We start from the raw sequence: 24,918 nt of genomic DNA, 5'->3' as shown, positions 1-24,918 counted from the left end.
GATCGGAGGAGGGTTTCTTGTCAATTAGAGGCTAATATGGGCCACCCTTCTAAGCCAGGCCAGTTCGCTAAGAACTTAAAAGGTCTAGTTGGTTCGTGTCGTAAATAATTGTGACGTACAAAATGATCACCCTTTGTGACTAAAGGTTGCTGAAAGCTTGTCATTGAAGATAAGAACTGGCGTGCAGAAGCGTATGAAAACTGTATTGATAACTGCATACACTATCAATAGCAAGAATGAGGGCACGTTTCTCTTGCAATGGAGCAAGTAACCAAACAGTGTCGTTCTTGTAATTCTCGTTGAAGTAATTCTGCTTGATCTTTGCGCAAACGACCCGGTAGTTATCACCCCAAAGAAAACTAAGACAAAATATCTCCAGACAAGCAGTTTATTTCTTGGCCATTATCAGGAAAACTAATAGAAGCCGCGAAGTCTGCTCCCCCATTGTGGTGTGCTTCAAACTTGATGCGTTGTCTAAAAAGTACGGAATTCCTGCAATATGAAAAGAGGTGCATATTAGGAAACTCCCGGGGAGAACGGATGGCCGTTGGACACATCTTTGTGAATACTTACACTTCTTCTTGCGGAGGAGGGTAGCGTAGCTGAGTGGGCTGCCGAGACCGTAGCCGTAGTTGAGGCCGTAGCCGAGGAGACCATGGCCGTAACCGTAGGAGCCAACACCATAGCCGAGGGAGCCAACACCGTATCCGTAGACTGGGGAAGAGTGGGCAAGACCGTAGGAACCGTAGGTACCATAGGTAGCGATGGCTGGGGCAGCGTGGACGGCAGCGACAGCTGGAGCAGCGTGGACGGTGGCCACAGCTGGGGCAGCGTGGACGGCGGTGACAGCTGGGGCAGCAGCGTAGGTGGCAACAGCTGGGGCAGCGTGGACAGCAGTCACAGCTGGGGCAGCAGCGTAGGTGGCAACTGCTGGGGCAGCGTGGACGGCAGTGACAGCTGGGGCAGCATAGCTGGTGGCGACCCTGGTGACAGCTGGGGCAGAATAGGTGGCGATGGCTGGAGCGGACTGCACAACCTTGGTCACAGCTGGGGCAACAGCATAGCTGACGGCTGGGGCAGCGGCGTAGGTGGCGACGGCTGGAGCGGCGTGGGCGACGGTGGCAACAGCTGGAGCGGCGTGAACGGCAGTCACGGCTGGAGCAGCGTGGTAGGTTGAGACGGTGCGGGCAACGGCTGGGGCGGCAACAGCGTAGCTGGCAGGCTGGGCATATCCGTAACCGTAGCCAAGACCGTAGCCAGTCAGGCCGGAGTAGCCAATGCCATGGGAAAGACCGTAGTGGCTGATGCCAAGGCCGCCATAGCCAAGTCCGGCGTAGCCGAGGTTACCGTAACCAAGGCCGTAGCCGAGGTTGCTGGCCAGGGTGTAGGCACCAGTGCCAAAGTGGCCAATGTTTCCAGCGAGGGCGCTGGTGGCCAGGGCGAGGACGATGCAGGCACGGATCTGATGGATATGAAATGTTTCGTATTTTTACGCACTGACACCTTCTTGTTGCAAGGTCAGCTCATTACGTTCAGTGCTGAGAAGGTTTAAAGAGACTGATATCAGTCAAGGTTCTGAACGGTTGTAAACGTTTCACAGTTATAGAGATAATACCGTGCAAAGATGAAATGGAAACTTCAATCCATTGCTCATTTGTTTAGCCTCTGCAAAATATTTTTGGTAAGATGTAGTAACTACAGGATAATAAATTAAGTTCGTAATTTAAACAGGCTGTTTAGGAGCAGAGGAGAAATAAATTTTGCACTTTCCATTTATTATAAATGCGAATATATCGAAAGTGCCTTTGGATTTCTAGTAACTCGGATCATTTATCAGTGGCGACATTCAGAGGTAGCATTCTTTAAAGAAATAAATCATATGTTATGCAGCCTAATCATATTTGTGTTATCTCTCCACCGCTGTTGTCTTGATGTACAGGTTGCGATTTTCATGGCATATTTTTGCACTTTTGCTAAGGCGTGCGTTATAATTAAAAATATCGTCATTCTCCAGCCCTATATTGCCAGTAATCCTCAATCACAAACTTGAATTACACATTTGAGAGTGGCGTGCTAGATAATGCGAGGTCTACAACTTCTCAATTTGTGCATATTCTAAGTCAAGTACATTACTGGTATGTGTGAGTAGAAAAAAAAACAAAGGTGGCTCACCATTGTGGTGTTCCTTATCCGTTGGAGGAGCAGAAGCTTCTGACCTCTGCTGCTGGCGCGGATCCTTTTATACTAAGTCGCTGGCTACAAGAACAGGCACAAACTGGTCTAACAGTACGTGAAAAAAAAGGGCGCGCCCTTTTTTAAAATAATCGTTAATCGTCGCCGATGAAACACGTTTCAGGCTGAAGGGAATCCATATTCTTCTCCATGCCTCCTAACTTAATTTTTTTCCTTGGCTAGCAGCCCAACGGGTTTGGTGCTTACTTTATGGTGCGTGAAGCTTTCTCGTTATGCGTACAAAAACCAGTATCAGACAGGCACGTGCGCGAAAGCGTCCAATTAATATTCCGCCTGAGTTTCTAGGCGGAACCCGTGTGAAGCGCAGGGAACATGGCAAGGACTGATGTGGGAGCGTACGCTAATCGGGCACAGCTTTTATTTGCATTGGTGTCACAAAAGTGGCCTCATGTTTGTCTTGTTTCATTAAACATATTCAGGTTTTGTGTGTTGTTTAACATATTCTATACGTTAAGCTTTGTAATGCAGTTCTGTCTATTTTGCACACTCATAGAGATAAGTGTGCGGAAAACATTGATTTCAGTGTTGTCTTGTTGGTGAGTGTGCTGGCATTTTTTCGATGACAAAGCTTTCTTATTCGCTTCTCCTTGAATGATTTTTTCTACCTATTGATTCGATCACAGAATAAAAAATTTTTCCGGCATACCATGTCCCCGCATACTTTTATCTATGATTATAGGCTTCTGCGCACGTTGTAATAGTAGTTATTCTTTCCACTGGATAAACATGTTATTCCTTCCTCTGGCTGACCGCATAAAGAATAGGCTATGCATGGGGCTTTCTTGCCTGTATTTTTATTTTCTTGCCCGCAAGGTGACCCCTAGCACTGGGGAAGCCATGATGGACTGGTTGCGCTTGCTGTTTGTAATTTACTCTTTCGGGGCAAAGAACCCCAGCCCGGCCGAAACCGAATTCATATTCACTGCGACATGACGACCAAGTAGTGGCGAAGTAAAGCGTGTTCGTGCGCGGTGCCTGAGGGGTAACGAGATTAGGAACCTGAAGTTAGTGTCCACGCGGGTCTCCAGTGTCCGACAAAAAGCCCATGAAAAGGGGCCCGACTGTGACCCGCTACGTTCCGATAGGGGGGGGGGGGGGGGGGGGGTGCTAAAACCTCCTCCGAGCACTCCCGGGGCTCCCAGTTGCTGATCACAGCACATCTCCGTCGACAACCCGTTCCTATTCATGTCGGGGTGAACAAAATCTCGCTGCGTGTCCGCTCACTATACTTCCCTTCAATCTGGACATTTTCGCTCCCTTTCAATATTCATCGACTGTCTTCAATTTCAACCGCTTGCATGTAATCTTCCTGTACTCCAGCAGCAGTGTGTGAATTCCGGATTTGTGTATAGTGCTCTGTTAGCAGCCGTGACCTCGTATTCGGTAATTAATATGTAACGACGATTTTTATTTTGCTGTGTGTGTGTGTTTTAGAATATAATTGTGGCGGTCACACCACCTGATTTCTTGGCTCTGTCTGATACATAACGGTGATCATAAACGCGCTAACGCAGGGCGTCAAACTACCGTCTTTTTCCTCGGTTCGGTAAGGTGTCCTCTCCAGAGCCGGAAGAGCCGGATGTCTTTCATTCTTCCAATTCTAGCAAGGCGCTTTGCGTCGCTGAAAGTATTTCGATCGCCACTGGCACGTATTTACAGAACCTAAAGGACGAACGAGAGTATCAAGGGAGATGTTTTGTTTCTGGCCATCGCACAAAGGTGTTAGAATTTCTGAGAAGCAGAGCGCTGGGAGACAGCAGCCAACAATGATGGCACACAACTTGACTATCAACTTTTTTTCGAAGGCATGCCATCCGCACCTTATATAGAGACAGAAAAACCTAAGAGAGATACGCCCACACAAAGATTATCAATGCTGGAACAATGCAACAACCAAAAAATGCGCCGTCATTTCTTTATCGTCCCCCGTCTATTGATCTATTGACCCGCAAGCTAAGTCTAGAAAGACGGTGAGGAGCAGGTGATTTAGCGTCTACCCCTGCCCTTTTTCAAAAATTTTTTTTGCATTTAGTGACACTGCTTAGACTTAGGGCAATACAGGCACCCTTTCAAGGCGAACCCTTCCATCCTTTGAGGCTTGGTTCTTTCCTTGCCTATTCCTGAACATTTTCTCTGCCACCGAGAACAGGAGTAAGGCCCGGTCGCCAGACCTGAGTAAATCTGCGCGTGGTTTACGAAACAAATTTCCTCGCATGATTAGGTATCTTTTAACTATTAAAATTAAATATTAAAGTAACCTATGAAATTTTCTACGGCACTGTTATCGCCAAAGGAGCTGTAGTTTTTACAGGGAGAGCAGTAAGGCGCCCGTCCCTGGCTTTCTCGTCGTCGTCGGCGTAACCGGTGGACGCGTTAATGACACACCCATCGGTCATTAACGCACTCACCTTATATCACTGTCAACCTGGCTGGTGTGCATAAGCCTACGGGTGACTCTGTTTGCAACAGTCGCCTGCCAGTGCAGGGGTGCATCACTTGACCGCTACACCAGAGCAATATGACATCACTATCTTTTCTACCTAAAAATATCCCCAAATCTAAACATCTGAGCAGTTATCGCTGAATCTCGGGTTACACACTCGTAACCATCCTGTGAGTTTTTTTACGCGGTTTTTCTTGTTCAAGGCTAAAGCCTTTAGAGGCTCATGATTCACCAGCGGGGATGTTCGGAGAAAAGTGTCACGCTATAGCTCTCAAAGCGATTACGTCATCGAGAAAAGTCCCCAGAGCAACTACAACAGTCTGAAAAAATGTGGAAGCAGTGGCGCGCAGTCGCCATCAAAAGAGATAAGTCTGGTGGCATCGCAAAAAAAAAATGATAAAGCCGCGTGACTGATGAGCGTGTGACGCTATTGAGTGGCGCCACAATAGTTCGAGCGGAGCGCTCCCCAGGCAATCTTGCCAGACGCCTCCTGAAGGCCGATATGGAAGGATGCCGCCTAAACGCTCTTTGCAGTCTTTAATCAACATATTCACCACACATCATCGACACAAGCAGCAACACCACGCTAAAGCCTTTTGCCTCACTGCACTTTATGTCGAAAAAGCACACCCTCCATCCCCCCCCCCCCCCCCCCCCCGCTCCCGAATTTTTTTGATGAACAACCTCGCAAATTTTTTTCGTATATCCTTGGACCGGTTGCACAAGTGGAGCATTAATCTCTTTTTTCTTTTTCTTATCATATCTACCACATTTTTTCCTCGTAGCATGAAATGTTTGCAGGTAGAAGTTGCTTTTTTCGCCTGCCATTTTCGGTACCACGCGCCTTTCATTTTTATCGCATTAATGATACTGTAGTTATCCAGGGGCATATTGGATCGCTCTACCGGCGGTTGGGATACGTCCCACACTGAGTTATAAAATCAGTTGAAGCTTAAATCGTTTAAAACAGGACGAATGTCGTGGTTTTCTTTTCCCGCATTGGGTAACCTGGAGACATTGCTGAGTAGGTAAAACCGAATTTTTTTATTTGTGGCTAGTACTAACGTCTAGTGAAACAGAGCACTTGATTGGTGGATGCCGAGAGATCATCTGTCGGCCGGATCTCAGTGAAGCAAAGCATTCTAGTAAGAAGTTGACGGATGAGGAAATTGAGAGGGAATAATGACAGGGTTACATCTGTATACGAGTTGCGTATGTGTACTGATCTCCGCAGAGTTGGGACAGTGAGCTGTGTTACTTAATCCATGTTAGAGGGTATTAGGATGATTAGGAGAACGTTATTGTTGTCATGGTTGAAGATGTTTGCTTGTTTTGTGTTATGCGCAGGGCGCGGCTGGAAGAAGATTGCGTGGTTTTCTTTCATGCTCTTGCAGCGTTATGTTATTTTCTCTCTTTAAGGTTAATAAACAGAACGGAGAAAGAAAATCAACGCCCTGAAAAGCTGAAACTGAGAGGAAATGAAATTGCACTGTTGACATCCTGGAGATCACTATTCATCACACACATATATTATTACGGACCTCAAACAATATACAATGTTTAAAGTACTGCGCACACCTCATCCACATAACCCGACGAATCCGCAGAAAAGAAAAAAACTTGTGGAGACAGTTAAGCTGCGCCGTAAGGGTATGACGCGATAGTGCAGTGGGTTAATTGCCATAGTTCTAGGAGGTCATGTCTACTTTAGATTCGTAGATTCTAGGGAGTCCTTATCCATCTCCTGGCGAAGTGGTGCAGCGTTTAAGTGACGGGCTATTGTCCTGCGATAGCAGGTGCTCTCAGCGGTGGGCCTAGTGCTACCCAGGTTGATCTTCGCGAGGGCGTAATCATTAATTGCCAACTGCCACGGTGGGCACTTTCGCACTATCCGGTGGGAAGTTGTGATGACGCCTCAAGGTCACGTGACTTAGGTGGCCCGCCTGTGGGCCACCTAGCTTGCAGGTGGACCACCTGGAAGATACACGCTCGTGATTTTTCGCTCACAACTCCGACACTGGATTTTCTGTTGCACGGAGCCTTTCACTATGCTGCGATAAAAAAAGGCCTTAGTGAAGAAAAAGCAAGGAAAATCGATGCCACCCTCTTTAATAGCTGAATCTTGTATAAAGAAAGGCCGCGCCCATAACATCGACATTTACACGAACACGTGAACTGTGATCAGCGTGCAACGTTCAACACAAAGCCGCCACGGAAAGCACATATACGCTTGGGATCAAGGACTCTAAACGACGGGCTTATGCCACACCTTTGCCGGATTAACATACTCAAAAAGAACAGGGATCAGCCCGCACAGCTGACGCCGTTTAGTCAGCGCCCAATATCTAATGGGCGACATCACATACCCAAGCATACCAGAAAAATTGACGCGACACCTCTAATAAGGACGTCGTGAATCTCATTCAAAGCACCATGGCAGAAAGAAGCTGTATATAGACGCACATGGGGTGTCGAAAATGCGGTTAATCGCGTAGGCGATATAGCTCTCGGACAAGCAAACGCAGTAAAACACACGCCTTGGCCATTTTTGCAAGCCCCCTATATAACCGTGCTATAAACCCACGCGGTAATATATGGCATGGAAGAAACATATGTGCTTAACATAGACAAGAGCACAATCATTAACTTCATTAACGGCTCATGCAAAGCCATATACAATACGGATCGCGAAATAGTAGAACGCCACCTGTTCATATTAATAGTATCCCTTACTTGCAATCATAGCAATACAATCACCCTGCACTGAATACTTGCTCATAAGCAGATGAAGAGAAGTGAGTTGGCTCGTCAAATAGCGCGCGAAATTAACAACCCAGTTCTTTCTATCACCTTTCCGAATAAAATGTCATCGACCGACGCCATGACATATAAAGAGGAAATTGGCGTACATTTTACGCAACTTGACTCGGGCCCAGGATTCTATTGTTCGGTAGCGGAACCGCCTAACGTAAAGAAATCTACTTTCAGAGAATATTTTTTAAAATGGATGGTCCATGAGAATATATTGTAACGCAATTCGAGGTCCCCGAGAACAGGAGACCTGATGGGGGTTCCCTGTCATGTCGAAATCGCCACTTTTGAGTATGCAGGTGGCCCGCCGTATTCAACTCGGCTAAATAGGTGACTACTGCACACCTGCTGTCGCTTTGTGGCTCAAATAAAGTAGTACGCAAAGTCGTTTGTCATTATTGCCAAAGCTTAATGAAAGGTTCTCAAGCCATGCCATGACTGCTTTATAAACATCTATCAATCTGATTTAGACTTCTTCGTCCACTGTCAGAAGCAGAAATGAGTGCACGTTGTTCACAGAGTGCGGAACAAACATTCGTCAGTCTCCTTGATATAAATTCCATTGATATTTATGGCCGTGCAGCGGCACGGTAGTTATTTAAATTTGCATTTATTTACCTTCAGGTGCCCATTACAGCAATAGGCTATTTGCAGTGTCCTAATTATGACTGTGAAAGAGAAATGAGCAATACAAAGAACGAGAAAAAGATAGCAAAAAAGCAATTTAAACGCTGCCGACGAACGTGGCAATGAGTGGTCGAAACAGTTAGCCGCTGAAAAGATTCCGAGTCTCAGTGGGCACACCATATTTCGTCTCGGGAATATAAAATCCTGATGAAGGATATTTGGACCACACGGTTCATAGGTCTTTTACGTACGCATAATTCACTAAATGAGACTTGGTTTGAACGACGACGCGCCAAACACAGGACTCTGTCGCATGAAACGACAAGGCACCCGAAGCTTGATCAAAATTGCAATGTCAGTGCGTATATTGAAACATTTAAAGAGAAGGACCTGGTTCCATGACTGCATGTAGTCTGCAAGTCGGTTAGTCCCAGAGTGCATTGGGCAGCACTCTAATCGCCCCGGTAATCAAATCGAACAGCCCATTACATTTTTCGCAATCCATTTCTGCAGTATTTGAGGGTTTGCGAAGAGGTGCGGACAATCGAGTTTTATAAATTGTTCTCGGGTACGACAGAGGGCAACACGCCATGCAGTATGTGCTACGTAGAACTCTGCACACACGGTTCACCTTACACGTGAATGCGAGGCGAAAAATACAACTTATTACCTAAGCGGACAAATAAGTCGCGATGTGAAGGCATCCTCGCAATAGTCTGATAGTTAAGAGCTTAAGAAATCTGAACGGGGTAGGTATTGTGCAAAAATTGTGCAGCAACCGTCTTATCTCCATTGAATTTGAACTTGTTTTACGAACACCGCCTGTGCAGTCGCTTCACGTGGTCTTGTATTAAAGCTGCAGTCACGGGGGATTAACGGATTATCTTTAGGTCGTTAGCGTACTGGTACATACGAGAGCAAGGAACAATTTCGTAAAGGTCATTGATGAAGAGATTGAATAGCAAAGGCAACAAATTTGACCTGTGGGATTCCAAAATGTGACATTAAAAGTTTATTAGTTTATGTTTATTTTATGGGGTTTAACGTCCCAAAGCGACTAAGGCTATGAGAGACGCCGTAGTGAAGAGCTCCAGGAATTTCGACCACCTGGAGTTCATAAAAGACAAGTCTTTTGTCTGCCACAGCTCACACGACTTCGTCTACATTGTAGGTAGCCGACAAACGAGCTGCAACTCGGCTTTCCACGGCTATACTTCGAGCGCTTTTCAAGAAGAACGCAGTGGTCTGCTACTTCAAAGACCTGGCTGCAATCAAAATAAACAAAAGAAAACTGCTCACTGTAGGAGACTGCAAGAGCAACACTACTTATAAGTTTCACAACGTTAGTTTCACGAGAACAGCCTGTTCGTTAGCCCTGATGAATGATGAATGGTCGTATTTGTCAATGAATGGCTATCTCGAAAAGCTTAGGGATAGAGGCCTGTAGTTGTCAGGGGCAGTGCGCGCTCCGATGTTAAAAACTAGTACTGCGAGAACTTCTTTCCAAGCGGCGGGAAAAGTTGGCCTAATAATCGAACATTCCAATATATATGGAGTAAAAGAGATGCCAGGAGATCGCAAGAACACTAAGCTATTAAAGGAGCGATGGTGTCAGCGCCATAGGATGTTTCCGATGGTACATGTCTTCGTAAGTAACACCTTATAGGCAATCTCTGAGCTGCATTACTGAGTATGCACGGTTGGTTTCCAGAGCAGTGTTATTCTATGCGAACACAGAGGAGAGCTATAAATTCTCTGCCGTCAGCAAAAATGCCGACGCTCGAAATTAATGTTCTGCGGGGAGCAGGATGCTTGGCTTCTGCGCCAGCAAAACTCCAGATGCTCGGTGATATCGCTGAAAAGGAATACATTTAGCGCAAAACAACTAAGAAAGGACGAGGACAGAACACAGGACGAAAGAGCGCTACTCTCAACTAATTGTTATTGGCAGAAGAAACAATCATTTTACACACTGATTCCCTGTACAAAATAATAGTTAATAGTCGTCGGTCGTTTAAGAAGGGAGTCTTCGGCAACCTGTTTCAGGCTTAAGGGAATTCATATTCTACGCAATCCCTCCTAACTTATTTTTTTTTTTTGCTTCGCTTGCCTGTTGCGTGAAGCTCTCGCGTTACGCGGGCTAGAATCAGTATCGGAGGGGCACGAACGCGACAGTGCAATTTAAAATTCCTGCTGAGTTCTACACGGAAACCGTGCGCAGCGCAGTTAACATTGCAAGGACTGGGGTGGCAGCTTACCCTGTGCTGCACCTGTCTGGAGCCCTGGCATCGATTCACTCGTTTCAGATTTGGAAGCTGTACAGAACCGCGCATGCCGTTTCATTCTTTCTAATTATCACCGAACAAGCAGTGTAACCGCCATGAAATCAAGTTTGTCCCTACCACTTCTTTCCCACCGCAGATCAATAGCCTCATTGTGTCTCTTTCATAAAATTTACCACAACAGCTTTCTCAATCCTAAGTTACTGTCTAGACCATGTTACATATCAGCACGCGTTGATCGCCGTCATAAAGTTGGAATCCCATCTTGTCACACCAAATGTTTTCATGACTCATTCATACCCCGAACTTGTGTCAGCTGGAATCACCTTCCCCACGACATCGCAGGTATTTCCGATAACAATGCATTTCGTAAAGTCCTTAATGTTTCTTTCTGAGTATGTGTCGTTTATTACTGTATAAAAATTGCCTTTTTACTGTCTACACACTGTTTTAATATATCCCCACTGCATTCTAATCTTATTGCCTTCCTGTGTTTTCACTTTTTATGTATTCCTGGTTTATTTTTGTTTTCCCTATTGTTGTTGCTGTTTAGGCTGAATTTTTATGTATTCCCACTCCCCTCTGTAATGCCTTCGGGCCCTGAGGGTACAATAAATAAATAAATAAATAAATAAATAAATAAATAAATCGGATACAGATTTTCTTTGCACTGGTGTCACAAAAGTGGCCGCATTATGTAGTTTAATATCTTGTTTAATTAACCATCTTTAGGCTTCCCGTGTTTGTAGCATTCATGTACGGTAATATTTATGATGCAGTTGTGTCCATTGCGAGCACTCATGGAGAAAAGTTTGCAGAATGCCGATTCTCGGGAAAACGATAATTTCGGTGTTGTCTCGCTGATCAGCCTGCTGCCATTTTTTAGAGGCCCGAGCAAACTTGTTCTCTCCTGCTTCAGTTCTGTTCTTCACCTCGTTGCCTCGAGCGCATAGCAATAAGGTATTATCCGCGAACCGACATCCCGCAAAAATTTCCCCATGATTGTGCGTTCTCAGGCCGGAGGTATTAGTCGTTAGTTTTTACAGTAGTTACCACCGGATGCGGAAGAGGCGGTGCGTGTGGCTTCTTTGCTTGTATGTTTATTTTCTTGCCTAGAATGTGACCCCTAGCCGAAGGAAAGTTAGTGTGCGTATCGCGTTGGCTTTGGTCATTTAATTTTTCTGTGGTAAAAAAAAACCCTAAATCGGGCGAAACGGAATTGATCATCGTCAAACTGCGACATGAAGGCCAATCGCAGGAGAAGTGTGGCGTGTATATGTGCCTTGTGTTTGAAGGGTTTAGTGATTGACGAACAAAAGAGGATGTTCACGAATGTCTGCGGTGTCCGACACAAAACTTATAGAGCGAGGCATAACTGTTACCCACTTCAGGCCGGTCTTGTGGGCAGCAGTACCTCCGCCGAACATTCGTGGGACTCAATGCCGCCGAGAACAATGCATCTCCGTCTACAACCCGCATGCAATTCAGGAAGGTTATTCGCCTTCCAGAACAGCTCCGTGTCATAGGGAATGGAATGTCGCAGTGTGCTCATTTTCGACTTCCCATCGATCTGAACTTTTGCGCTCCATTTAACTATTCGTGTTTTTTTTCTTTACATTCAAATCGCTTGCATGTACTCTGCATGTGCTCCTGCAGGATAATTTAAAAACGCACACATATTGCACTTTTATCGGACTTCACATCACCTTGCTTGATTAAATAAACGGCGCCTTTTATTTCCAAGCATGTGTTTTTCCTCCGAATATATGTTGTCCGAATTTGTGTCTTTGTCTCAATCACAACGCCGAACGTAAGCTACCTAACGCTGGGCGGCAAACTCCACCATACTTCCGACTCGGCTCGGGAGGGCGCCTCACATTTCTCCGGAGCTGTGAAAGCGGGACTATGTCTTTTTTTCATTCTTGCAATTATAGTAAGACGCTTCGTGATACTGAAAGATTAATATTTCAATCGTTGCTAGAACGTACTTGCATAAAATGAAGGATGAGCGGGTGGATAAAATTAGATTCCTTGTTATGTTCACACTTGTTAGACTAAAAAAACTAGCGTTACGCTGCTATTATGGACCGTTATATCTGTTATTCCTGATTTTCTTTTCCTCGAAGTAATTTGCTTCGCCTGGATGTGGTCGGTGACAAGTGCGCGTCAGCAGTGAAGCGCCGCTTTTCAATGAGCGTTAGTACGTGGTTTTCTAGAGCCCCACATCATATTATTAGTGAAATCCAATTATTGCATCCAAAACAATACAATCACTCTGAACTGGATACTTGGTCATAAGCAGAAGAAGAGAAGTAAGTTGATTCATCAAATGGCTCGCGAAAATTACATTCGAGTTCTCTATATGCTCTTTTGCAATAAAATGTTACTGACAAAGTTTTAATTAGTAGATAAACGTACACTACACGCCTCTTACGTCTGGCTCATGACTCTAATCTTCTGCAGCGAAACCTTCGAATGAAAAAAAAACGTGTTTCCAGAGCGCATTTTGAATATTGATGGTCCATATTGTCTTGCACAAGCAGGTTCCCGAAATCAGGAGACCTGATGCATGCTGACTGTGAGCTAGGGATTGGCACCCATGGCGATGAAGATAGACCTTCTTTCTCAGCAAGGCTATGTGGGTGGCCACTGCAGAGCTCTATTCTCCTCGGTGTCAAGTAAAGCAGTACGCAAAGCCGTCAGTGTCAGCCGTCAGTACCCAAAGCCGTCAGTCCAAAACTTAATGAAGGATTCCCAACAAGGTCACAAGTGAATTACAGACACTTATCAAACTGATTTAGACATGTGCGTCCACTATCGGAAGCAGACATGATGGCATGTTGTAGTTCTTAGAGTTGGCAAAACCCCTGTAAGTCTCCTAGATATAAATTTGCTTGATATTTATGCGGTGCAGCGGCAGGGTGGAATTTTTTTTCAGTGCGTTAGCATTTATACTGGCCATTTTTCGCGTTTTGCCGTTGTGACACACACACACACACTCATACATACATACATACATACATACATACATACATACATACATACATACATACATACATACATACATACATACATACATACATACATACATACATACATACATACATACATACATACATACATACATACATACATACATACATACATACATACATACATACATACATACATACATACATACATACATACATACATACATACATACATACATACATACATACATACATACATACAACCTTTTACAACCTGTTACCTTGTTATTACCTGTGTTACAACATACCTTGTCGAGCACTACACACCTGGCCGCAAATCGCACGACTCCATCTTCTGTTACTAAACAGCGCAGGGCAGCAAAATGTTTTTCGAGAACGCATTTTGACACTCGAAGTTCCCTAGACAAGAGATCGGAGGAGGGTTTCTTGTCAGTAATCGGCTAAGATAGGCCGCCCTTCTAAGCCAGGCCAGTTCGCTAAGAACATAAAATGTCTAGTTGCTTTGTGTCGCAAATAATGTGACATACAAAATCGTCACCCATTGTGACCAAAGGTTGCTGAAAGCTTGTCAGTGAAAATAAGAACTGGCGTGCGGAAGCGTATGAAACTGTATTGATAACTGCATACACTACCAATAGCAAGAATGAGTGCATGTTTCTCTTGCAATGGAGCAAGTAACGAAACAGTGTCGTTCTTGTAATTCTCGTTGAAGTAATTCCGCTTGATCTTTGCGCAAACGACTGGTAGCTATCACCCCAAAGAAAACTAAGACAGAATACCTCCAGTCAAGCAGTTTATTTCTTGGCCATTAGCAGGAAAACTAATAGAAGCCGCGAAGTCTGCTCCTCCATTGTGGTGTGCTTCAAACTTGATGCGTTGTCTAAAAAGTACGGAGTTCCTGCAATATGAAAAAGAGGTTCATATTAGGAAACTCCCGGGAAGAACGGATGGCCGTTGGACACATCTTTGTGAATACTTACACTTCTTCTTGCGGAGGAGGGTAGCGTAGCTGAGTGGGCTGCCGAGACCGTAGCCATAGTTGAGGCCGTAGCCGAGGAGGCCATGGCCGTAACCGTAGGAGCCAACACCATAGCCGAGGGAGCCAACACCGTATCCGTAGACTGGGGAAGAGTGGGCAAGACCGTAGGAACCGTAGGTACCATAGGTAGCGACGGCTGGGGCAGCGTGGACGGCAGCGACAGCTGGAGCAGCGTGGACGGTGGCCACAGCTGGGGCAGCGTGGACGGCGGTGACAGCTGGGGCAGCAGCGTAGGTGGCAACAGCTGGGGCAGCGTGGACAGCAGTCACAGCTGGGGCAGCAGCGTAGGTGGCGACGGCTGGGGCAGCGTGGACAGCAGTGACAGCTGGGGCAGCATAGCTGGTGGCGACCCTGGTGACAGCTGGGGCAGAATAGGTGGCGATGGCTGGAGCGGACTGCACAACCTTGGTCACAGCTGGGGCAACAGCATAGCTGACGGCTGGAGCAGCGGCGTAGGTGGCGACCCTGGTGACAGCTGGGGCAGCGGCGTAGGTGGCGACGGCTGGAGCGGCGTGGGCGACGGTGGCAACAGCTGGGGCGGCGTGAACGGCAGTCACGGCTGGAGCAGCGTGGTAGGTGGAGACGGTGCGGGCAACAGCTGGGGTGGCAACAGCGTAGCTGGCAGGCTGGGCATATCCGTAACCGTAGCCAAGACCGTAGCCGGTAAGGCCGGAGTAGCCAATGCCATGGGAGAGACCGTAGTGGCTGATGCCGAGGCCGCCATAGCCAAGACCAGCGTAGCCGAGGTTACCGTAACCAAGGCCGTAGCCGAGGTTGCTGGCGAGGGTGTAGGCACCGGTGCCAAAGTGGCCAATGTTGCCAGCAAGGGCGCTGGTGGCCAGGGCGAGAACGATGCAGGCACGGATCTGGTTGATATAAAGTGTTGCGTTACAACTCAATATATAGGCATTCCTGCTGCGAGGTATTCTCGCAAGGTACAGCGATGAAAATTTAGGAAAATGTTATCAAAGAATTAATTTCGCTGCATGTTTAAGATTTCAGACAATTTAAAAGCATTGAGAGTAGGTCATGCAAAGAATTGACGGTAGACAGTCATCTACAGCTTATCTGCTTAGGCAGCGGAAAGTTTTTATTATAACGTACCTATAATAGATTGTTATATGAATTTTGCATTTTAAAAGGTCCGGCTAGGAGGAGTGAAAGAGAAATAACTATAAAGGGAAATGTATACATTGTACCCCTGGATTATCAGTGGCGATGTTCAGAGGTAAGACTTTTTCAAATAATATGTGATATGATATGCAATATAAAGATTCATATGAATTTTTCTATCCAGTTCTTTTTTCATGACTGAAAATATTTATGCTACTTGTGCTTAAGATGAACAAAAATTCGTCTTCCTCAATAAACATTTAACTGTGGCAAGGCGGCATGTACTGCGAAATCTACAGCTTCTCAGAGTGTCCACACTCTAACCACAGTGCATAACCGCGGAGCGCGAGAATAGAATTCAGAATGGCGACTAACCATTTTGTTGTTCCTAATGCGATGGAGGAGCAGACGCTTCTGATTCGGGCCGCTGGCGCGAATCCTTTTATAGCGGGTTGTTGGGTGCAAGAACAAGCGAAAACTGGTCTTAGGATGGGTGAGAGAGTAGGCAGCACCCACTTTTAAGGTAATCGTTATTAGCCGCCTGTGCTTAAAGCAGGTAGTCTTGGGCAACACGTTGAGGGCGAAGGAAACACATATTCTGCTTCATGCGTTCTAACTTAATTTTTTTTCCTTTGCCGGCAGTCATGGCTGAAGCGCTCGCGTGATACATGCAAGAACCAGTATTGGAGCAGTACGTGCGCTACTGTGGTCAATTTGAAATTCAGTTCGAGTTTTACGCGGAAACCGTGCGAAGTGCAATGAGGACAGACTGGCAAGGATCGGTACGGGAACGTAAATCACTCGGGTGCACAGTTGCTCTGCTATTGACAACGTCTTGGAGAAGGTAGAGAAGCAGGGGGGAGAGGAAAGACGCGCAGGGATCTATTAATGAAGAAAGTTGCCAATACCGCATATCTGGACACTAACCCATTATCGCTATCCGAACAACTGCCCTTTGTGAACACTGGATCTGAACACCTGAACCGAAAGAAAACCGAACTGCTAGCGCACCTAATTCGCATTTCGACTAACCACTGTAATCGGGCATCATTTTATTCGCAAATGTTTTCCCTGATGGGGATATGCGTGTGCGCCGGGCGACAGATACGTGCTGGTAGCTGCTATCGCTTTTGTATTCATATATAGCTGGGGAATAAAGCTTGGTAAATTGCAGCCAGCGGTTTTTGAAGACGAACTAAAGCTTCAGAAAACAAAAATTTAAAAGTTATTATTTATTCTTTGCTTATTATTTACGTTGAAACCGTCAAAACCGTGGCTAAATTTAGCTCGCACTCCTTATATTTTTTGCCCTCAAACGAGAACCCAGAGCTAACACACAAGTAAACATGACAAATAATGACCTCCAGATAAGCGCTGCAATGGTGACCCTTCACAAGTGTAATTATCTGTTTCGCAAGGCGTACCTGAATGTCCGACTGTTCCTTTTCTCCTTTCGTATAAGGAGCAAGCAGATCGAAGCCGCTGCATTTTCTCGCACCAACTATAGAGGTCATTTTTTCAAGAGACTCCTACATTCATCGTCATTAAATCATTGTGAAAAGCTCTCCCGACTGATTTCTAGTGAATCATGTTTAATGGCTTCTTCCACTATTTTTCTTTTAACTTCTGAGTGAAGAGCGGACAACACCGCAGTGAAGTGATTGCCTCTGGCCAGGGCCTGCGTAAGGAATGCGTGCCAATTGCAGCCAGTTAAAGCGCGAAATAATTACCTGCCCATAATATTTACTGTGTTTTTTCGGTCGCAAAAGCCTTAAATTCTGGTAATTATCAAAATGGTTAAGCAGTCAGCAAGTATCTATAGCCACTTGATTATTCAACGTGGCAAATGGACCCAACGTGTAAAGCACGTTCTCTGTCCAGAACAGCCATTCTGATCTATAAATTCAGAACTACTTAGTGCCACTTTTCACGCATGATGATCCCTGAATCGCCTCACGCTGTGTTGCCATCGAAGCTTGCCCGATAGCCGACTTGCAGTCTTCTGCCTTTTAAGAACTCTGCCTTCAATACGCGCGTTGGTGTTTGGTCTGGCTTTTGAAACCGCTATGGAAACACTTGCCTACAGTACAAACTGCGGCCAAATGCCCTAATTCTTTCGTGGTTGTCGATGAACAGAGTGAGGAGACACATCAGATCGAAGCCTCACCGTATGGTCGTCGCACGCCACCATATTGAAGCCCTGCTACTCCAACCTGTCCTGACAACCGGCCCAGTTGTCGTCTGCTACGCTGGGCGAATGCATATTTTTCTCACTGCCGTTTAAGCATGATTCCGTTCCGAAACGGAACGAAGATCGTCCTTTCCTTTCCCGTTGTGTGTAATCTGGAGAATAATTGCTGAAGAGGTAACGCAGATTTTGTTTATTCGGGGCCAGTACTGACGTCCTGTGAAAAGGAGCTTTTGATTGGGAGAGACCGAATGGTCACCGGTATGCCTTATCCGTGGGAAGAAAATTATTCTATTAAGACGGGGTATGATCATGAAAATAAGAGCCGACAATGACACTGTTAGATCTGTATAGATGGCGTATGTCTACCCTGATTTCCGGATTGCTGGGAGAGTTTGCTGCGTCACGCAATCTGCAGTATGAATGCATTGCGATGTATAGAAGAGTAATATTTTGGACTTATTATAGTAAGTGTGCTTGATTTATATGTTGTGCCAGTTGCAATTTGGAGAAAATTTTGCAGATTCTTGTGGTGTTCTTGTAGCAATCACTTCTTTGCTTCCTGTGTGCTTAATGAAACTGAAAAGAAAAAGAAAATCTACGCCCTGCTTAACGGAACCTATGAGGAAAGAAAATACCAGTGGTGATAATCCAGGCAAATGCTCCTATTCGTCACAGACATAGTAACGCAATTCTGATGTTATACTTTGATCAAAGTACTGAAAAAAACCTCATCCTCATGGTCTGACGAATCCACAGGAAAAAAAAATCAATTGGGGAATAACAATCCAGCCAGCTCGATACCACCCTCTCCTGTAGCTGGCTCTTGTACACCGCCCCGCAGCAAACCCCAACAATAACATAAACTACGAAACTGTACACATGGCTTAGCCGTTCTTGCACGCTCGCATTACAAAAGCGTTAGAAACCCATGCAAAACTATGTGGCGTATCAGGAACATGTCTACTGAATAAAGACAACAACACCATCAACAACATCCATAATGACTCGTGCAAACCCTACGCTATATGGAACGCGGTCTAGTAGAGCCCCACATAATTATATAAATAAATAAGATATTGCAGCCAAAGCAATACAATCACTCTGAACAGGATACCTGGTGATAAGGAAAAGAAGAGAAGTAAGTTGGTTCATCAAATGACTCGAGAAATTTACATTCGATTTCCCTATATCCCCTTGCGCAAAAAAATGTTACTGACAAAATGTTAATGAGCAAATAGGCGCACACTACACGCAGCTGACCTCTGGCTCATGACACCATTATTCTATAAGGAAACCTTCAAACGTAAAAAAACGTGTTTCCAGAGCGCATTTTCAATACTGATGGTCCATGAGAATATATTGTCTTGCACAAACAGGTTCCCGAAACCAGGAGACGTGATGCATGGCAATGTCAGTTAGGGATTGGCACCCATGGGGACGAAGATGGACCTCTTTTCTCAGCAAGGCTATGTGGGTGGCCACTGCAGAGCTCTAGTTGCCTGGGTGTCAACTAAAGCAGTACGCAAAGCCGTCAGTGAATACGCCCAAAACTTACTGAACTGTTCCCAAGAACGTCAGAAGTGCCTGAAAAACACCTATCAAACTGATTTAGACATGTGCGTCCACTATCGAAAGCAGACATGATTGCATGTTGTTCTTCTTAGAAATAGGAAGAAACATTTTTAAGTCTCCTAAATGTAAATTCGCTTGATATTTATACGTTGCAGCGGCACGGCCGGATTTATTTTGAGTGTGTTAGCATATATACTGGCCATTTTCCGCATTTTGCCGTTGTGTGTTCGTCTCCCTGTTTGTCTGAAGCCTGCTTTATGGCAGGCAGCACATCTGTCGACCCCCCCCCCCACACACACACGCGCGTGCGCGCACGCACACACACGCACGCACGCACGCACACACGCACGCACGCACGCACGCACGCACGCACGCACGCACACACACACACACACACACACACACACACACACACACACACGCACACACGCACACGCACACACACACACACACACACACGCACACACGCACACGCACACACGCACACACACACACACGAACACACACATACACACGTGTTGCGGGGAATGCAATATGAACCAACGTTTTACTGACGTTTTCCACTGGCGGCCGGTCCTCCTCTTTTAGGGCTTGCGAAGTGGTGAGAAAACAAGAATGCCATACATTGGAAGGATACCCAAGTTTCGGCACAGCAAGGGTCCAGCACAGGGCAGCAGGGCATGCAGTACAACTTAGAACCATATATCCACGGGCCACATTGCTGAACACGGCACGACTTCTGGTCTAGATCTCCAGAATGTAAATTTTGCATGTAAGTGGATACGTACGTCACGAAGAACAGATATTCTCGCTATGGCCTAATTTGTTCAGAGCTCAAGAAAACTGAGTGGTGTAGGTTTGGCGCACAAATGATATAATAACGCTCTCATTTGCATTTACGTTTAACATGTTTCATGAACACCACCTATGCGGAGAGCTCAAATCTCATTGTATCAGCCTGGAGTCTTGAGCGGAGCGGATTAAGGAAATAGCTTTAAAACGTCAGCGTAGTGAGACAACTGAGAGTGAGCAACAACTTCATCAAGTCATTGATGAATCAATTTAATAGTGAAGGCCCCAAATTTGATCTCTGTGGAAATCAGGATGTGACACTAAATTCAGGAGATATTTGCACTTCGTAGCTCACATGACTTTGTCTAACGTGTATAAGCCTGCTAACGAGCCTTAATGGTGCATGCATTGAAATATTTTCTACTGTTTTCAAAAAGGAGGCAGCAATCTAGTAAGGCTGCAATCAAAATGAACAGCCGCCACCTGCTCACACCAAACGAATGCAGGATCAACACCACTTAAACATTGCACAACGTTAGTTTCAATAAAACAACCTGTTTGTAAGCACGGCTCATATTCAACTATGTAGTTTTTTTAAAAAAACTACAGTTTTGAGTGTATGACTATTTCCAGCAGGTTAGCAAAGGAAGACGAGAGGGAGATAAACCTGTAGTTGTCACGAGCAGCCCTTTGCATCGTTAAAAACTGGCACTGCGCGAGCCCATTTCCAAGCGGCGGTAAAAGTTTATCTAATAAGCGAATACCTCATTATTTCCCAGTAGAAGGGATGCCAGGACATTCCAACAATACCTAGCGAAGAAACCAGAGATGAAATCAGTACCACGGGACGTTTTCCATGATAGATATCCGATGACGTCAGTAATTAAGTTAATAGGAATTTAACGTCCCAAAGCGACTGCGGCTATGAGGGACGCCTTACTGTAGGGCTTAAGAAAATTGGACCATCTGGAGTTCTTTAACGCGCACTGACATCACAGAGCACACGGGCCTCTAGAATTTGGCCTCCATCATATTTCGGCCGCCGTGGCTATGATCGGATTCGCGTCTTTCCGGTAAGCAGCCGGGCGCCATAACCACTGAGCCCCCGCAGTGGTCCTAATGTAAGTAATATTATTTATATATTTATTTACTTATTTGTGACATAATGCAGGTCATGCGACCCAAACAGGAGTGCATTACAGAAACCGATCACAAATTGAGCAATTCCACAAAAATGCAAGCAGAACATGAACAGCGGGAACTGACAGGTAAGGGAAAAAACAGGCTAACAAACGAAGCTAGGAAAAAAGACTACCAATGGTAATTTATGAGGTCATGAGACCGTACCCACGAAGCCGGTAAGCTATTGAAATCACTGATGCTTTGCGGAAAGAAAGAGTGCTGAAATCTTTCAGACTATATCTGGGCTGCACAACAGGTTAGCGCCGCCACTTTCCTAAGGAGTGTTATTTGCTCTGAACACGCAAGAAAAAAGTATGCATATCCTCACAAAACTCTCTGAACTGTAAGTAACATTGCGGGCGCTTGAAATTGATGCAGTGCAGGGAATGAGATGCTTGGCTCCTGTGCCAGCATACCGCCAAAATTCTGCGGATACAGGGTGAGGCTCTTCTGGACCAAATCTAGATACACATCTTTGTCGCATCTGAATGCGTTCTAGTTTCGGCTCTACAGGCATTGAACTCCGCTATTATGCCGCTGTCGGTATTCTTCTTTACGAGGTATTCTAAAAGAAGCTTCCTGCGCATAGATCGTCTCAGAAGAACCGAGAACGTGACAGGGTGTTTTGACGTTCTGTGTTGTTCAAGAAAATAAAACGATCCATTGCTTCCTTGACGAAGGTTTGCCCATCGGGCGAATGCTACATTTACAGTGTAGTCTGCACCGATGACACGGCAGATATTACTGCCCATATAGTCTTAAATCGAAAGAAATCTCCTGGGCATAATTCAGGCGAGAATTGTGCAATTTAGAATCACAGGCTTATGAGAAAGAAGAAGCCATCAATAACCCTGTTTAATAAATAATTCCAAGAACTAGACATTCAATCATGGTGTAAGGCACGTATGAAAGGGTGGAAGAATTGTCCTGTGGGACCACAACAGGCCACAACGCACAGAAAATTTCCAGAGAGACGATCCATAGAAAAACTGTTTATTTCTTGGCCATTATTACGAGAAGTAATTGAAGCCTGAAATCAGCTCCTTCATTGCGGTGTTCTTCAAACTTTGTGCGTTTGTCCTAAAGTGTTGAATTTCTGCAATATGAAAAAAGGTGCATATTAGGCAATTCCTGGGCTGACCGAAAAGCGATTGGACATATCTCTGTGAATACTTACACTTCTTCTTGCGGAGGAGGGTAGCGTAGCTGAGTGGGCTTGCCGAGACCGTAGCCGTAGTTCAGGCCGTAGCCGAGGAGGCCATGGCCATAACCGTAGGAGCCAACACCGATAGCCGAGGGAGCCAACACCGTATCCGTAGACTGGGGCAGAGTGGGCAAGACCGTAGGAACCGTAGGTACCATAGGTGGCGATGGCTGGGGCAGCGTGGACGGCAGCGACAGCTGGAGTAGCGTGGACGGTGGACACAGCTGGGGCAGCGTGGACGGCGGTGACAGCTGGGGCAGCAGCGTAGGTGGCAACAGCAGGGGCAGCGTGGACAGCAGTCACAGCTGGGGCAGCAGCGTAGGTGGCAACGGCTGGGGCAGCGTGGACAGCAGTGACAGCTGGGGCAGCATAGCTGGTAGCGACCCTGGTGACAGCTGGGGCAGAATAGGTGGCGATGGCTGGAGCGGACTGCACAACCTTGGTCACAGCTGGGGCAACAGCATAGCTGACGGCTGGGGCAGCGGCGTAGGTGGCGACCCTGGTGACAGCTGGGGCAGCGGCGTAGGTGGCGACGGCTGGAGCAGCGTGGGCGACGGTGGCAACAGCTGGGGCGGCGTGAACTGCAGCCACGGCTGGAGCAGCGTGGTAAGTGGAGACGGTGCGGGCAACAGCTGGGGCGGCAACAGCATAGCTGGCAGGCTGGGCATATCCGTAACCGTAGCCAAGACCGTAGCCGGTAAGGCCGGAGTAGCCAATGCCGTGGGAGAGACCGTAGTGGCTGATGCCGAGGCCGCCATAGCCAAGACCGGCGTATCCGAGGTTACCGTAACCAAGGCCGTAGCCGAGGTTGCTGGCGAGGGTGTAGGCACCGGTGCCGCCAAAGTGGCCAATGTTGCCAGCAAGGGCGCTGGTGGCCAGGGCGAGGACGATGCAGGCACGGATCTGGTTGATATAAAGGGGTGCGTTAGAACTCAATGTATAGGCATTCCTGCTGCGAGGTCTTCTCGCAACGTACAGCGGTGAAAATTTAAGAAAGTGTTTTCAAAGAATTAATTTGGCTGCATGTTTAAGATTTCAAGCAATGTAAAAGCATTGATAATAGGTCATGCAAAAAATTGACGGTAGACAGTCATCTACAGCTTATCTGCTTAACCAGCGGAAAGTTCTTATTATGACGTACATATAATAGCTGATTATATGAATTTTGCAATATAAAAGGGCTGGCTAGGAGGAGTAAAAGAGAAATAGCTATAAAGGGAAATGTATCGGTTGTACCCCTGGATTATCAGTGGCGAAGTTCAGAGGTGAGACTTCTTCAAATAATATTTGATATGATATGCAATGTAAAAATTTTTAGGAATTTCTCCATCCAGTTCTTTTTTCATGACTGAAACTATTTATTCGACTTTTGCTTATGATAAAAAAAATTCGTCTTCCTCTATAAACTTTTAACAGTGGCAAGGCGGCGTGTACTGCGAAGTCTACAGCTTCTCAGAGTGTCCCCACTCTAACCACAGTGCATAGCCGCGGTGCGCGAGAATAGAATTCAGAATGGCGACTAACCATTTTGTTGTTCCTAATGCGATGGAGGAGCAGACGCTTCTGATTCGGGCCGCTGGCGCAAAACCTTTTATAACGGGTTGTTGGGTGCAAGAACAAGCGAAAACTGGTCTTAGAATGGGTGAGAGAGTAGGCAGCACGCACTTCTAAGGTAATCGTTATTAGCCGCCTGTGCTTAAAGCAGGTAGTCTTGGGCAACACGTTGAGGGCGAAGGAAACACATATTCTGGTCTATGCGTTCTAACTTAATTTTTTTTGCCGACAGTTTTGGCTGAAGCTCTCGCGTGATACATGCAAGAACCAGTATTGGAGCAGTACGTGCGCTACTGTGGTCAATTTAAAATTCAGTTCGAGTTTTACGCGGAAACCGTGCGATGTGCAATGAGGACAGACTGGCTAGGATCGGTACGGGAACGTAAATCACTCGGGTGCACAGTTGCTCTGCTATTGACAACGTCTTGGAGAAGGTAGAGAAGCAGGGGGGGGGAGAGGAAAGACGCGCAGGGATCTATTAATGATGAAAGTTGCCAATACCGCATATCTGGACACTAACTCATTATCGCTATCCGAACAACTGCCCTTTGTGAACACTGGATCTGAACACCTGAACCGAAAGAAAACCGAACTGCTAGCGCACCTAATTCGCATTTCGACTAACCACTGTAATCGGGCATCATTTTATTCGCAAATGTTTTCCCTGAAGGGGATATGCGTGTGCACCGGGCGACTGATACGTGCTGGTAGCTGGTATCGCTTTTCTATTCATATATAGCTGGTGAATAAAGCTTGGTAAATTGCAGCCAGCGGTTTTTGAAGACGAACTAAAGCTTCAGAAAACAAAAATTTAAAAGTTATTATTTATTCTTTGCCTATTATTTACGTTGAAACCGTCAAA

General features: G+C 46.0%; 3 protein-coding genes across 3 annotated transcripts in view; all 3 read right to left on the bottom strand.

Moving 5' to 3' along the window:
- LOC144119765 (uncharacterized) overlaps window positions 1–16,042 on the bottom strand; it is a 47,668-nt gene extending 31,626 nt beyond the window's left edge. The window contains exons 1-3 of the mRNA XM_077652306.1: window positions 15,937–16,042; window positions 14,390–15,314; window positions 13,697–13,749 (exon numbers count right to left, since the gene is read on the bottom strand). Coding sequence (XP_077508432.1) covers window positions 13,697–13,749; window positions 14,390–15,314; window positions 15,937–15,939 — 981 coding nt within the window. The 5' untranslated portion in view covers window positions 15,940–16,042. The remainder of the gene's footprint in view (window positions 1–13,696; window positions 13,750–14,389; window positions 15,315–15,936) is intronic.
- LOC144121390 (uncharacterized) lies at window positions 375–2,211 on the bottom strand. Its single transcript, XM_077654586.1, has 3 exons — window positions 2,173–2,211; window positions 574–1,462; window positions 375–492 (listed from the first exon to the last, which is right to left on the bottom strand). Coding segments are annotated over exons 1-3 (894 nt in total). The 5' UTR covers window positions 2,176–2,211; the 3' UTR covers window positions 375–490.
- Window positions 16,043–22,275: 6,233 nt separating the features above from the next.
- LOC144121387 (uncharacterized) lies at window positions 22,276–24,096 on the bottom strand. The gene is made up of 3 exons (XM_077654583.1): window positions 24,027–24,096; window positions 22,476–23,405; window positions 22,276–22,394 (listed from the first exon to the last, which is right to left on the bottom strand). The coding sequence occupies exons 1-3, from the start codon at window positions 24,027–24,029 to the stop codon at window positions 22,359–22,361; spliced, it is 969 nt and encodes a 322-aa protein (XP_077510709.1). The 5' UTR covers window positions 24,030–24,096; the 3' UTR covers window positions 22,276–22,358.
- Between the last annotated feature and the right edge of the window lie 822 nt (window positions 24,097–24,918).

The sequence above is a fragment of the Amblyomma americanum genome, chromosome 2 (assembly GCF_052857255.1).
Source record: "Amblyomma americanum isolate KBUSLIRL-KWMA chromosome 2, ASM5285725v1, whole genome shotgun sequence".
NCBI classification, from domain to species: domain Eukaryota; kingdom Metazoa; phylum Arthropoda; class Arachnida; order Ixodida; family Ixodidae; genus Amblyomma; species Amblyomma americanum.
Note: the sequence above shows the minus strand (reverse complement) of the source record. Positions and strands in the feature narration are given on the sequence as shown.